Source organism: Erithacus rubecula (genome assembly GCF_903797595.1).
Source record: "Erithacus rubecula genome assembly, chromosome: 21".
In the NCBI taxonomy this organism is placed as follows: domain Eukaryota; kingdom Metazoa; phylum Chordata; class Aves; order Passeriformes; family Muscicapidae; genus Erithacus; species Erithacus rubecula.
Window position 1 is genome coordinate 9,492,462 of NC_136673.1, and position 15,989 is coordinate 9,508,450.

Sequence of the window (15,989 nt, forward strand, 5' to 3'; positions counted from 1 at the left end):
GGAAGTGCCTGGGGCTGGAAGCAGAGCTGGGTTTTTGTCACCAGAGCCCCCACACGAGCAACACTGCTGGGAGTCAGGAGACACCCACGTTACAAGGGTTGGCAGGGAGCAAATTTCAGAGAAAATGGAAACCTCCCTTTCAGTGTCAGAAATACCAGCTCAGTGTAAGCTCCTGCTCCTGCCTCCCACGGGTGAGGGGTGAGCACTCGTGTGGGAGCACAGGGGTGTCACCTCACTGCCACACCTCACAAAAGGAGGGTCTGGCCCAGAGCTTCTCAATTTCAAACTTTTCTGGAGTGTTTTGGGTTGATGTGGCCAGAAATGTATATTCTATCACTATCTTTAAACCAGCTGGGACAATCATCTTTATCTTCCCACAGCCCATCCTCCCTCCAGGAGATATCTCCTGTTCATGGCCACTGAGTCCCAGTGCATGGCTGATAAAATTCCATCATCCCACTGGGAGATGCTCCAGCCAGGGCAGGAGCCAAGCCTTTCCTACCCAGAGAAAAACTGAGATTTTGGACACCAAGGCACCTTCTTTCCACTGCATTCCAGAGGAAAGCCAGACCTTTCCACATCATCCCTGCACCTTCAGAGGAAACTGCACCTTCTCCAGGAGCACTGCTCCAGCTGAACCACATCTGCCCCTGCAGGAGGATGCAGCCACCATTGAATGGGACTGTGCCACCACCCTGACTGACTGACTGTGTCAGCTTGGATTCTGACTCTGGCAGGGTTGGGATTGTTCTTTGTAATACTGTATTTCTCTTTTAATTTTCCTAGTAAAGAGCTGTTATTCCTAATTCCCATATCTTTGCCTGAGAGCCCCTTAATTTCAAAATTATAATAATTTGGAGGGAGGGGGTTTACATTCTCCATTTCAAAGAGAAGCTTCTGACTCTACTGGCAGACACCTGTCCTTCAAACCAGGACACAGAGCCGTGAGGATCAGTCCCTTGGGCAGGATGTCCCCAGGTTTTACTGGGATCACTGAACATCCTCCCAGGAAGGAGCAGCTGTGGCCAAGCACAACCCAAATACAACCTCTCCCTGTAAGGATGTAATTAATTTTTACTGATAGGAATTTCCAGGTAGAAATCATTGCTACCCAGCCAAACCCACCCCAGTTAGGGAGAAAAGATGGATGTTTGCAGTTTGGATGCTCCGAATACTTTGAGAAAAGGCTTTTTAAATGTTTCTGGCTCAGCTCTTGTTTCTCCCTTTACCCTGGGCAGTTCCAGGACTGGTTATCCCACACTGAGAGTGGGAATTGCAATGAAGGAGAAACTCCCTCTTTCCTGACTGTGCTACACAACATTTTTCCTTATTTATCTGGGGGAATTCTTCCCACATGAGGAAACCCTGGGCATGCACTGAGGGGTTCTGATGGTCAGCACACAGTGATGCTGCTGCTGGATGCCTCAGGACTGGATTTCTCCTGCACAAAACCTTCCTGTGGCTGCAAGGGAAGATCAGAACATGCAGCTACAGCTGTTGAAATTCCTAAGGAAGGAATCTGCTGCATCTTAAAAAGGAAGTACAGAGAACTGCTGGAATCCAAAGCAGGGAGAGTCAGAAACAGCCTCAAGCTGCACCAGGGGAGGTTTAGGTTGGATATAGGAAAAATGTCTTCATTTTCCAACCTTGATGATTCCAGGATTCTCTAAAATCTGCTTGTCTCCAGCTCCATCCCCTCTGCACAGCAAACTGCTATTTTAAGCCACATGATGATTAATCACTTGCTTTCATACTTACATTTAGGTAGGGAATGTTTTGGATTATTTTTACCAAATATATTTAAAGTATATACAGTGTTAATTTGCTACATGATCTTTCATCACAAGGATGCAAACACAGGAATAATTTGGTTAAAATTGCAAATCAGGTGAAATTCCAAGGCTACCCAAACACTCTCTGAGCTGGGTAATGTGGGAAGACAAACACTGATAATGTGCTTTACAGTCTGCTGCTGCTGAGGGACAGGAAGAGGTGGATTCCAAAGGTGGCTCGTGGCTCAGGTGGATCACACAACACCCAGCAACTACAAAAAGGTCACCAAGTGCAGACCAGGACACAAAGGACTCTGCCATTACTGCAGTTTTCAGTAGGCTGCTCAAAAAAACTCATTCCAGCTTCAAAACAAAAATTCAAAAAGCCAAATCCACTGCAAGCCAATTCAAGCCCTTCTCTGATGTGCCCTGAGGGTCTCTGAGACCTGATTTGCAGAAAAATAATGATGAAGCAGTCTAAGCTGTTCTTCTTCAGTGTCACAATTTCCACTTCTTCTCTCAGACAATGAGATCCCTTTGTCAAACTGAAATAACTACAAATAATCCACAGTTTGTCTTTTCTAAATGCACCAAAAAGAAGAGGCTCCTTCCTGCACTCCTGGACCACCACATGCACAGTTTTCAGTCACCCAACAGCTCCAGACTTCCACATTGGCATGGAAAAAAGCTATTTCTGCTCCACCAGAACACAGGGACATGATTTCCTACCCATAAGGTGAATTAACAACCTACCTCTATCTGCTTATCTTTGAAGATGTTGTTGATGCTCTTGTTAAAAGCTGCTCCAGAAAACATTGAGGTTATTGGGTATGTCAAGTCTAGAATAGTCTTAAACACCGAGTTCATGACCTAAAAAGAAAAAAGAAAAAGCATTTCAAAGGTCAATACAGAATCCAGAGGAATATGTGCAGTTCCAGAGACATCACATTCCAGAGTTCAGAGCTGACATGCTGGAAGCATCACAGGTGCAGAAAGTGTTGAGGGGACAGAAATACAACTGCAAAAATCTACAACCAGGAGCTCCTTGAGTGGTGATTTTACAAACCCCAGAGCAGAGCAAGCCCTGCAATAAAGCTCTGCAAGAAGGACCATTGCTTCCCCTGTGCCCCAAAATGCCCCAGAGCAGCTGACACGGATGGGGCAGCTCCATCCTTTGCACTTTTTTAATTAAAAAGAGATGTTCTGAGTTGTCTTCCTCTTCACTATCCTTCCCACAGCACCTGTGCGGCTCAGTGGTGTGGGAAGGAAACCATAAATCCATGGCAGAGGAATTGCTTCATCCATCTCTTCTCATTTGGGGATCACACCTCATTTTTCTCCCAGATTTAAAGCTTTTCTCTGCCTCAGTGGAAGCACTTAGAAAATCATGCCTGGGATTCTCTGGGACTCCAACAGGGCTCAGTCAAGCATATGTTACAGAGCTTTGAACACTTTCCATGGAGCAGGGTCCATTATTTGTCATTTCCAAAGTTACTGGGATGTGTTATGGACACATTTAACTGCTACAAACCCTCAGCACAGCAAGGGAAACCAAACCACATGAGGTTTCCTAAAGCACTGCAGAATCCCTGCAAACCAACCCTTCTAACACACAGATCATGGAATTAACTTTCATGGATTCCTTTTTCTCCATTTCAACAGCATTATTACACCTGTGTACTGACCCACAAGAGAAAATGATGAAAATCCTAAAACTTTTATGGCATTATGGCCATAACCAGGCTATTGCTGCCAAATCCTAATAAATATTAACAAAACTCAATGTTTAATATATTACACCATAGTCAAAATGTAAAAAATAACCATCAAACCAAATCAATTCCTTTAAAATAAAATAGGGTTTCACTATTTTATAGGTGAAATGGATGAAATATTTCCATGAGATGAAATATGTTTTCTCTCTACATGTTGTCTGTAATTTAACAAACAACTTCTCAGAGATCAGGGCATCCTTCCCAGGCAGACACAGGGAACAGCCTCAAAGCTGCCAGCTGTTGAAGCAGCTGTGAGCAACATCTGGCCCTGGCTTTACTTTGATTTAACCAGGATCAGCCTGCACTGTCATGTCCAGTTGCTTTCACATTTCTACCAGGGATGTGCCCAGAGAACACGAGTGCAAGGATAAAACCAGATCACTAAGAACAAGGATGGGAGCAGGAAATGTGGGGGAATGAAAAAGGCTGAGCACAAACCCAAGGATGAAGCATCAGCTTCATTCACATCCTCACTCTGGGTTTGATGTGCTGAGGACACTGTGCCAACCTAACTATAGACTGCTACCCACAGCTTCAGAGGAGATGGAATTAGTGCTGCACCTAAAATTGGGAGCAGGTCTCTTCAGGATGATTAAATCAGGGGAAGAGACATCTACAAAGAGCCCTTTATTTAATACTGAAGAAAAATCTCTCCCACTCAGCAGCAGCCATCAGGCTTCCCTTGCTGGAAATTATATTTATAATGCTGAGCCCTCCACATTTCTCCTCGTCCTGACAGTGATCTTACCCATGGACAAAATACATGTATTAATTAACAGTTATTTCTTAATATTCTCATTTCTCAGAGCTGGAAGATGCCCTTTAGCTGAAGCTGATGGCCAAAAGCCTCCCTCAGCCTTCCAGGAATAGCTGTAACCACCTCCTGTTGCCCAGATAAATTCAGCTGAAGATCAGCCTGTGCAGAGGCAGCCAGAGCCTTCTGCCTCCTGCTCCACTTCCTACCAGGAGCTCTGGATCAGCTCCAGCAGCTCCAAGAGCTTCATCCCCTGACACCCCCAGGGAAACCCAGCCCTGAGCCAGCTCTGCCAGTGCTTCCAGGTCATGGAATCATGGAATGGTTTGGGTTGGAAGGACCTTAAATCCCATCCAGTGCCACCCCTGGGGACCCCTCCCACTGTCCCAGGTGCTCCAGCCCCAGTGTCCAGCCTGGCCTTGGGCACTGCCAGGGAACCATTCCTGCCCAATTCTTCATTAACTTCTCATGAACTTTCATTTCTACACCTCTGCTGCAAGATAAGCCTTTTTTAAAAAAGACCTTCAATCCCAAAATAATTTCTAAAGTGACCTAAGGTATAAAAAACTTCAGGAAGAAGGGACAAGGTTCTGCTCACAGAGCAGAAGGACAAGAGCAAAGACACATGATGATGGACAAGAGGAATTTTCATCTCTGCTCTTTTATTCTTTGATGCAGCATTGTGGCAAACTGGTGTGAAAAGCCAGTATAATCCCAAGATTTTTCAGTGCTCCTGACAAAAAAAAATACCCAAGGTTATGGGAAAACTTATGCAACAACAAAAATTTCAAAGGGATCCAGTATTTTTTAAACTCCTCAAAAGATCATGCAGTGCCTTCTCAGCATTCACCTATAAAGTTTCAATAAAACAAGGAAAGGAATTCACATGGTAAAAATGTTAAATCAATAAAATAAAAATATAACTCAGGGATGAATGACAGGGAAAAAACCAAACAGGCCTAATTTCTGACCAAATCAGGTCATTAAAGCACAGGATCTCCCAATGTACAAATAGAGCAGGGTCAGAGGCAGAACCCCCCCTTTATCTGAGCTGTCAGTGCCCCCAGACAGTGACAGGCACCAAAGAATGGCAGTGTCCCACCAGCCAGCCCTCATTCCCATCAGGGGCACTGTTTTAGCCCCACACACACCTGTAACTGTATTCCTTTCAAAAAATATTCCATCTTTATGAAATATTTCTACTTTGAGATATTAATCCTCCAATAAAAAAAAAAAAAAAGCCCCAACAATCTGGAAACATTGAAGTTTTGGCTTGTTTGCTTTGCTGGTTAAATAGAGGTGCAGAAGACACACAGAGATAATAAACAGTAACTAATCTGACTGGGAATTTTCATATTTCCCCCTGTATTTTGACAAGAGTCATTTATTTCTAAGTTGCTTCATTAGGTGCAGAAAACACATTCCATTAAAAATATCCCTTCTCCCAGCACCAAGTGTAGAGCTAGAGAGATGCCAATTTCTAAAAATACCAAAAAGAGAAATAAATGCAGGACAAACAGCATTCATGATGGATTAAAAAGATAGATAAGAAAAGCTCAGAGTTAAGTGAGTTAATCCATCCCAGTGAAGACATTCCCAAGCTCAGAGCTCCAGAGGAGCAGGAGCAGCAGGTCCTGGACAGGGGATGCTCCAGCCTGGCTGCTTCTGGGGCAGCAGGGAAGGTCCAACTTGTGACATGGGAATTTGGGGTTATCTGGGGGATATTTCAGCTCTCTCACACTCAGTCCCTCCAAGCAGATGTTCCCAGCAAACCTGGCTGTTTCCCACACCCTGGGGCTCCTTTCCCTCTCCCTGCTCAGCATTAACCCACACAAGAGTCAACACCTTAGAACAGCCACTGATAAAAGATTTGTAATCCCCCCAGCTCTCTGCACACTGTGATTTTGGAGAGGGGATTTCATGGCTCTCTTCAGTTTGCAGCCATTCTCCTGGACACTGCTGGTACCAGAGGGAGAGGTCTCAGACAGAGCAGGGTTTGCTTTTGTCCTCAAACCATTAAACAATTTCTGGGTTGGAAATGGACCTGCAAGAACAGTCATGCAAGTCCTCATGAAAATCCATCCTCATTAAAGAGATGAAATGTTTCTTCTAACAGAGGTCAGTCACTACTTCCATTACTTATTTGCAAGTTTCAAGGCATCAACACCTGAAACAGCCCCAGGCCAAAAATTGCCTTTTACCTTATGAAACATTCTCTGAGCTTCTCCAATTTGTGCTCAAAAGTTAATCAACAGATTAAATGCCTTCACTTCATCTCTGACTATTCCTGATAAAAGTGACTGTGATCCCAGCTCTGCCAAACTCCAGGAAACATCTCCAGTTCTGCCTCATGCCCTGCACAGGGGAGACCTGACAAACAAGAGGAGAATCCTCTGGAGAAATGCACAGAGGAAAATTCCATGGCTGTGCCTAACCAAGAGCTGGGAGAGAGGGCAGAGAGCCCCAGAGTGCTGGGAAAGCACTGGGAGCATCAGCACCCACCCAGCTGCTGCCCTGCAGGCACCAGGTGGGAAAGAGACACAAGGTTAAGGGCATGTCTGACACAATTCAGTGCAGTTGGTTTTATGGCTTTAATCTTGAGCCTCCCCCATGTTTGTGATTCCAGCAAACTTCTCTGGATCATAAACAGTTTATGTTTTGGGTGCTTCCCAAGCCAGCCAGGCACAGGCAGTTCTTAAATAAAAAGCATAAAAGCCATATTCTTCTGGCAGGCAGTGATGGGGAGGAGAATCTGTCCCACAGTGCTCTGCCCACCAGGACAGCACAAACATCCCAGGGACTCCATCTGGATTTTAGTGCCTCACTCAATCCAGCTTCCCAGAGACAGTTTTTGTTGCAAAGCCATGGCAGATTGGAAGATCCCTGGGAGTCAAAATCAGTGCCCATATGCCTATGTCAGGGTGTTGTTTCTCCTGAAACCAAGACCTAAGACTCTCAATCTCATTTATAAATTTCCCTATGTCACTTCATTTCCAGTAAGAAAATCTACAGGGAAATGTGGCTATGATATGAAGAACAGAAACTTGAAACCATCAAACTTCAGAAATAACCTCACCTTCAGTCAGTGAGCCAGTGTCACCTGGGACAGTTTCCATCCAACATCCCATCAATAAATTAAACCAAGGCCAGGCTGGATGGGGTTGGAGCACCCTGGGATAGAGGGAGGTGTCCCTGCCCATGGCAGGGGTGGGATGAGACATCTCTAAGGTCCCTTCCAATCCAAACCAATCTTTGATTCCATGATAAATGAACTCACCCACTGAAGTCACTATTTAAAACACCCTTCCCAAAACTTGGGTTAAGTTTGAAAATAAGATTTGGTTTGTACTAAATGTTGAAAGTGATGAATTTCTCCTGACCCAGAGTCCCAGTGCTGTGAAGTGCACAGGCAGCACCAGGAGTGACACACTTGGGAGTTATTTAGAGAAGGATTACCTCTGTCATTCAGTTCCACTGACACATGACAGCATGTGAGAAAGAGAGAGAATAACACAAAAGAGAAACACATTTGTTGAGAGCTGGAAAGGAAACAGGTCCCAGCACATAAAAGAGAAGATAAAACAAAGATAACCACAGGTGAGCAGACTGGAATAGCATCATTGTGCCTTGACAGCATGACCAGGATTTGTGCAGAGCTAAGCCAGGCAGCTGCCTCCTGACTCCTTGGACATGGAGCAGCTTTTCCAGGTGATCCACTGTGGGCACTGCTGAAGGCTCCTGGAGAAGCCTAATCTGTTTTTTCCCCAGGTTGCTGATTTTCTCAGCTCCAGCTTGGATTTTTCTCAGAGACAAAACAAGGGAAGGAAGCAAGAAAACACAGACAGACACCTGGTGTTGACCACTGAGCTGTGTGAGTGTCTTGTGGTATTTTGCAGACAGCATGTTTGCAAAGAGGTGTTGCCTTCTTTGACCAATGAACCTTTTCTACTTTGTTTTTTCCCCATCTATACAATAAATAAATAAATAAATAAATAAATAAATAAATAAATAAATAAATAAATAAGCCATGGCTTTCCAATAAATTGCTCTTTCTTGCTGCCTGGGAGGACTTTTGTTGCTGTGTTCTTTGCTGCTTCCCAGCCCCAGAGTGACAATCCATCACTGCCAGGCAGGGCTTGTTCTGTGGCACAGACACTGAAATCCAGGAGGCTGCACCTTCCTGCTGGTGCCTGCCTGGGCCTGGCTCCAGAGAGGAGGGATCCAGCATTCCCATGGGATAGAATTCAGCATTTCCAGGGGAAAGAATCCAGCATTCCCATGGGAGGGATCCAGCATTCCCATGGGAGGGATCCAGCATTTCCAGGGGAAAGAATCCAGCATTCCCATGGGAGGGATCCAGCATTCCCATGGGAGGGAGTCAAACATTCCCATGGGAGGGAATTCAGCATTTTCAGGGGAAAGAATCCAGCATTCCCATGGAAGGGAGAATCCAGCATTCCCATGGAAGGGAGTCCAGAATTCCCATGGGAGGGAGTGAGTTCAGCATTCCCATGGGAGGCGATCCAACATCCCCATGGGAAGGAATCCAGCATTCCCAAGGGAGGGATCCAGCATTCCCAAGAGAGGGAGTTCAGCCTTCCCATGGGAGAGATCCAGCATTCCCAAGGGAAGGATCCAGCATTCCCAATGGAGGGATCCACCATCCCCAATGGAGGAATCCACCATCCCCAATGGAGGAATCCACCATTCCCACAGGAGGGATCCACCATGCCTACAGCAGGGTTCCACCATTCCCAAGGGATGGATCCACCATTCCCAGGGGAGGGATCCACCATCCCCAATGGAGGAATCTGCCATTCCCACAGCAGGGATCCATCATTCCCAGGGGATGGATCCACCATTCCCAAGGGAGGGATTCACCATCCCCAATGGAGGAATCCACCATTCCCCTGGGAGGGATCCACCCTTCCCAAGGCAGAGATCCACCCTTCCCGCAGCAGGGACCCACCCTTCCCAAGGCAGGAATGCACCCTTCCCGCAGCAGGGAGCCGCCCTTCCCAGGGGAGCAGCCCTGGCAGTGCTCACCATGGCCCACTGGCGCGCCTTGATCCTCATCTGGTTGTAGCTGCGCTCCTCGGCGTAGAGCGCGCTCATGAAGGCGCCGATGGACGTGCCCCCGATCATGTCCACGGGGATCCCCGCCTCCATCAGCGCCCGCATCACGCCCACCTGCGAGCAGCCCCTGCAGGGACAGCGAAACACCAAGCCTCCGTCAGCCGCGGGCACTGAGGGACAGCAAAGGCTGCGGGTGGGTGCTGCAGCCAGCCCGGCCCGTGCCAGGCTCTGGCTGAACAAGCCCCGGTGCAGGAACAAACTGTGAATGCAGGAACGCTGCAGAGACTCCCAGGGGATCCCAGGGAACTCGACCCCACAGCCTGGACCAGGCAAAGGCAGGAGAGGGCAGCAGCCAGAGCTGAGCTGGTGGATGGGCGAGGGGAACGTCAGCGTGCATTCACTGGGGTCCCCCCAGAGCACCCAGGCAAGGCTGGAGCCCAGAGCCCTGCCCAAGAGCTTCTTTCCCAGGGATTCCCCACAAACCCTGAGCCAGCCTGGGCTATTGGGAGGGGACACCACATGGATTAATAATGAGTTTGAAGATGGAAATAAAAGCAAGCAGAGACAAAAAGTGATGAGAGGGCAGAGGCTGAGTCTGCACACAAACCCAGGAGAGGGGCAGATGAGGAGGCGACTTTTGAGGATTCACAAATTCCTTCAGGAAAGTAAACATATTCCTTGATTTCAAGTGCAGAAGGAATTCTGAGCAACAACAGAGTCAGGTGCTAAACAACAGAGGAACCTCAGTGCTGATGGGGCAAGAGGAAAACAGAAGCAGCAATGCCCATGCAGCAACCAGTTCTTATCCAGCTCTGCTCACATGGATTTGGGAACCCCTGGGGATATTCCCTGAAAAATATTAACCTAAGGTTCAGTGCTAAGCTTCAAGTGGCAAATCAAAGAAACCAGAATAAACCAGAAAACATAAAAACACACATCCAGGATGGGCCAGCCTTTGGAAAACAGTGAGGAAGCTCAAACTTCTCACCCAAAAAAAGAACAGAACTAAAAAATGACAGAGAGAAGCACAAAAGGTGACCAGAACATGGGATGGATTTCACATGAGGAGAAGGTAAATTTGGATCCCTGACTGGGTAAGATCCTGACTGATGGGAACCATGCAGGCCAGCAATGATATCACCATGCAGAGATTTTAATGGAAAGGAAAGAATTTGCAGACAGGTGTGCATAGAGCACAAACTGGGGAAGCCACTGTAACCACATGCTGGAGAGGTCAAACCACAAATGGATTTAAATGTGGAAAGGATGAATCAAAGGTACCAGGCTGTCAGTGGCTACTGAACATGAAAATGGGAGGTGCAAGCTGGTGCTCAGGAGGCTCAGAAGCTGCTAATTGCTGCAAACACCAGAAATGAGGAAGCAGAGGTGGAACATTTGATCTGATCCTATCAACATCTGAATAAATCTGATCTTTTATCCCCTAATGGGAGAGGGATCCCTGTCCATCCACAGAACACTGCAGTGAAGGTGAATTGCCCTTCCAAGCAGTCCAAAGCTACAGCCTCTGCTTTCAAATGCTTTGTCCAGTGAATAAGAAGCATTTTTGATTAGTTCATCCCACCTGGATGGACATTTTGCAGTCTAGGCCATAAAGCAGTAAAAAAAAAAAATCTTCCTTTTCCTATTTTCATCCCATTTTCTGTCCCCCACAGTTTGCTCTGTTTCCATCCTCCTTCCCCTTGCTGTTTACATCCTATAAATACTTGCTAACAGCTGCCAAGTCCACCGTAGGTGTCATTTGGCCAAGCTATGCTGAACACATTCTTTCCATCCAAATAAATCCCCTCCAGCTGCTGAAATGCTTTGGGACAGGTTCGTGGTTACACTGGTGTAAATGACTTCAATGACAGATCTGTGCTGCTGCACTCCAAGAGCAGAAAATGGCTCATTTCACTTTCCTCTCTAAATTCTCCTTCCCCTCTTCTTCTCCTGCTTCTTCCCACAAGATGCCCTGACTTAAAAGGAATTATACTTTTATCCTGCCCATTGTTTTGAGGCTTTTAGAGTGCAGCTATTTTTGTGCTCTGCTGCTCCTGCCTGGCATTTCCCACTGCCTCAGCCCTGATATTCCAGCAAGGAGCAGACCTTTCCCTCCACCTCCTGCTCTCTGCAGACAGCTCACATCAGGTGCCTTTCTCAGGGCACAAGAAGTACATTAAAGCATTTCCTGCTTGGAGGACAATTTTAAACAGGCCATGAGTAGGTCCAGACTGGATTGTTTAACTGTTAACTGTTTCTCCTGATTCACACATCCATAAATATAAGGGATTTGAGCATTCTGGGTTTGCTCCTACTTTGCTGCATGATGTCTTTGCATGAATAACAAAAGATCATTATTATTTTTATTGGCAAGTCATCCCTCCTCCTGCATCCACAGAGTCCCTGCCAATATCCCACTAATCCCACAGATACCCAACAGATTCACTGATCCCAAAGCAAGATGGGAATCAAAGTCCTTTTCTTGCTTGTAAAAGGATCTCCCATAAGCTGCCTGGCTAAATCATGTTTCATTTATACATAACCAGAAAGTTGATTCTTCCAGCTCCAACACCCTGAGCAGGAGCATTCCTGGAATTTGCAAACTAAATCCTGAAAAAAGACAAATGTGCCTGACCTCCCCCTTTGCTCCAGGTAATACCTGACTTCCTGAAATATAAAAATGGGGATTTTTTTTTTTTCCTTTCTCCCTGCAGTTTTAGGCCATCACTGTCCCAGCAATGTTACTACATGGGACCTCTCAACAACTCTTTGCAGTTGGTTCTGCCCTGGGCACTTCCCAGCTCCACAAACACAGGCAGGCTGCCAAGGGAAGGGCTCTGTGTGCTGGCTCAGGCACTCACATCCCCTCTGACAGCATCCCTGCACTCCCACAGAGCTGCACTGGGCACCTGCAAACTGAAGAGGAAAACAAACTGCAGCCAGGAGCAAGATCCATGTCAACAGCCAGAGATCTAGTGCAGAAAAAAACCCAAGGGACTGTGCACTTCTTGTAATGCCAGGCCCAATTTCACAGGGGACATGTCCTGGTTTAGGGAAACATGGAAATACAAGTGTTGGGCAGGAGGAGAACAAAGGGAGATGGCTTGTGCCAGTGCTGTACCTGCACAGCAGTGACAACACAGGGACAGGGCAAACCTCCTGGTGACACAGAGCTGAATGTCACTCACTGCAGAGGAGAGGGACAGGAATGCTGCTCCAGGGCAGTGGGGGCAGCCCAGAGAGGGGGACACAGTGTCCCTGGAGCTGCCTGAATGCAGCACCTCCTATGGCAGGATAGCAGTGCCCCAGGACAGGGACAGGGGGGCTAGGAACAGTGACCTACAAGATGACTTGAAAATGGGAGGTGCAAGCTGGTGCTCAGGGAGGCTCAGAAGCTACCAATTGCTGCAAACACCAGAAATGAGGGAGCAGAGGTGGAACATCTGATCTGATCCTATCAACATCTGAATAAATCTGATCTTTTATCTTTTATCATTTCTATCAGAACCCAAAGATTTGCCCAGGAGGTGCAATCAGCATCTCTATCAGAACCCAAAGATTTGCCCAGGAGGTGCAATCAGTATCTGGGCAGAAACTCTTCAGTGCCCAGGGCAGGGCTGATTCACTAATGCCCTTTCAGAGAGAGCTGAACCAGCATCACCCAGCTGGAGGAGCAGCTGGAAGCCAGAGCCAGGCTCTGTTCTCAGCCCTGAGCAGCACAAAGCAGGGGCTGCTCTGGGCATCAGCTGCCCAAGTGCTGCTCTGTGCACTCACCAAACCATGATCCCCAGGCTGAATAAACCTCCAGAAGCTGTGCTGGCTAAACTCCAACCCATTCCCTCTTCACTGCTCATGGTGACAAACAGGTCACAGGATCAGAGGGATAAGAGACTGAGGGGAGAGAGACCTCACTGCAGGCAGAGGGGAAGAACAGGGACAGCTCTGATCCCTCCTCTGCATCACCAGGGACAGAACCCAGGGAGTGGCTGGAGCTGTGTCAGGCTCAGGCTGGAGCTCAGGGCAAGGCTCTTCCCTCCCCCAGAGGTGCTGGCACTGCCCAGGCTCAGGCTGGAGCTCAGGGCAAGGCTCTTCCCTCCCCCAGAGGTGCTGGCACTGCCCAGGCTCCCCAGGGAATGGGCACAGCCCCGAGGCTGCCAGAGCTCCAGGAGCGTTTGGACACCAGGGATGGACAGGCTGGGATTGTTGGGGGTCTGGCCAGGGACAGGGGCTGCACTGGCTGATCCTGGGGGTCCCTCCAGCTCAGGGTCTTTGATTCTGGGAACGAAATGATCACAAAGCAGGGAGAGGAGTTACAGGGTTGGAGACCTGCTTCCCTAAATACCTCAGCCCAGCACACACAGAGAGCTCAGCCTTTCTGCAGGAAAATTCCTGCTGCTGAAATGAGCCCTTGCTCATCCCCAGGGGAAGTGCTGCTGGCATGTGACTGTAATGCATGAAGGCCAGAGCAGAACTGATAAAAGGAGAATTCCCCTGTGAGCTGTGCATGTGCCAGCCCTGCACGTGCTGCCAGAGCTGGGATTAATGAGGCTCAGGAGAAGGCAGGGAATGCAGCAGGACATCCCAGACCCAAGAGCCAGCAGGAAGGCAGGCTGAAAGACAACCAATACAAACCAGCATTTGTGCACCAATATTTCCCCCACAAGCCATGTCTAACACACCAGCAGGATGCTGCCTGGTTTGAAAGGACAAGCCAGGCCTGGGAGCAGCCAGAGGGGATACTCACTTTCCAGACCATGGCTAAGGGGGTAGCCAGGCAAGGCTGCAGCTCAAGCACCTCCAAAGCCCATGTCAGATCCAAAAAGGAAGCTGGATTCCAAGAGGAATCCAGCCCAGGCACTCATCCTCACCAGCCCCCATCTCTCCTCCTGACTGACTCAGCAGCCTGAGGATCTCCCTGAATGCTCTGAAGTGATGCTGTTTCCTTTGGCTAAAGAAGGATTAAGGCCATGGCTGCTGCAGAGCTCTGCTGTGTCTCCCACCAAAGCCTCCCCAGAGTGGGACACAGCTTCTGTCCCTCCTTTTCTGACAGTTACCTGGCAAAGGAGGCAGAAAAATAGAGAAATTGTCAAGGGGACTTTATTAAGCTCCATTAGAGCCTAAAAAACCCTGAATTAAGACACCCTCAGAATCTTAAAACTCCTCAAGTAGCAAAGCCACAAAAGCAGCTTTTCCCTGGAAGGGCTGTCCAGCCCTTCACAGGCTGCTCAGGGCAGTGTGGAGTCCCCAAAAGCCACATGGATGTGGCACTTGGGGACAGGGGTAAGTGCTGGGGGATGGTTGGACTCCATGACTTTAAAGGTCTTTTCCAGCCTTACCAATTCTGCAATTCTGTGAATTTGCATTTATCATGTCCATTTTGTGCAGAGTGGTGCCTTGGGCAACCACTGCTCCAACCCTGCTGTGAGCACAACAGAAATAAACTGAAGGTGCCTGAGCCTCCAAGCCCAGAGGAGTGGACAGCACATCCAGAAATCCACACACAGGGAACCACAACCCCCAAACTGGGCTGGTCACTGAGCCTGCAGCTCCCAGAGTAACAGGTGCAGCCACACAACCATTCACTGAGTGGGGGTAGTTCTAGATCCTTCCTGGAGTCATGGTGGAAGTGTTCTTTGTGTTGGGATGGATGGAAATTGGATGTTGTTTATGTGAAGAGCTACATGGAGTGGCATCAGGAAAGGTGACAAGGAAAAGCCTCTTCTTTACATAAACAGCAGCATTTTTGGTGTGTTCTGTGGTTGACCCTGGCATTGAGTGGTTCAGTCACTGGCTCAGAAATGGAAGTCTGCTACAAGTTGCAACTGGACTATCTCCAATTGGCACCTTCCAGCTCTTGCAGCAGCAGCAATATACTCAAATGCTGCTTTGAAATCTAATCCTAGTTATATCTTCCCAATAACACTATTTCCCAGCTTTCCTGACCATAAAATTTCCCAGCATCATAAATCAGCCAGAATTAATGCAGTGATTTTCTGCCAGCTCCAAAGGAAACCAGAGCCCTGCACTTCTGCAGCCACGGCTCTACGTGAGCATTTACAAGGAGCTTTACAATCTCAACAACATTAATTAATTGATTCATCAACTAAGCACCATTTCTAAGCTAAATAGAAGGAATAACCCCACATTACTGGGTTCTCATTCTAACATCCAACAATCAGCAGGATCTCTCCCAGCAGCTGCCCTGGAGGAAGCTTTTTCCCTTCCACAGCCCACACATATTGATCCAGAGACCTGGATTTTTCTTGTCCTCCCCTCCATTAACAATCTCATTCCATCCTCCCACTTAGCTCTGCCCTCAGATTCCCTTTAACTCCTTAAGCCAGAGCTCAGGAGCCTCTTCCCCTTGGCCTTGCCATGCTGCAGAGGTCACACCCTGTGCCAGGCAGGCACATCTGGCAGAAAAATCCTCTCCTATTTATCACAAGCCCGGTGAAATCCTCTTCTTCTTGCAAGAAAATCCAAATACAATGTCCTTTTATAGCCCTGATCTTGTTTCTGCTTTATACACTAACTTTAGAACAAGCTTTAAACAAAGAGATTTGTGCCTGACACAGAAATAAATGAACAAAATGTGTTCAGTCCTTCCAGGAG

General features: G+C 47.7%; 1 protein-coding gene across 4 annotated transcripts in view; it reads right to left on the bottom strand.

Moving 5' to 3' along the window:
- Positions 1–15,989, bottom strand: part of PNPLA7 (patatin like domain 7, lysophospholipase) — a 135,286-nt gene that overhangs the window by 22,794 nt on the left and 96,503 nt on the right. For all 4 annotated transcript variants that reach the window (XM_079324229.1, XM_079324227.1, XM_079324226.1 and 1 more), the window contains exons 27-28: positions 9,348–9,504; positions 2,526–2,642 (exon numbers count right to left, since the gene is read on the bottom strand). In XM_079324229.1, coding sequence (XP_079180355.1) covers positions 2,526–2,642; positions 9,348–9,504 — 274 coding nt within the window. The remainder of the gene's footprint in view (positions 1–2,525; positions 2,643–9,347; positions 9,505–15,989) is intronic.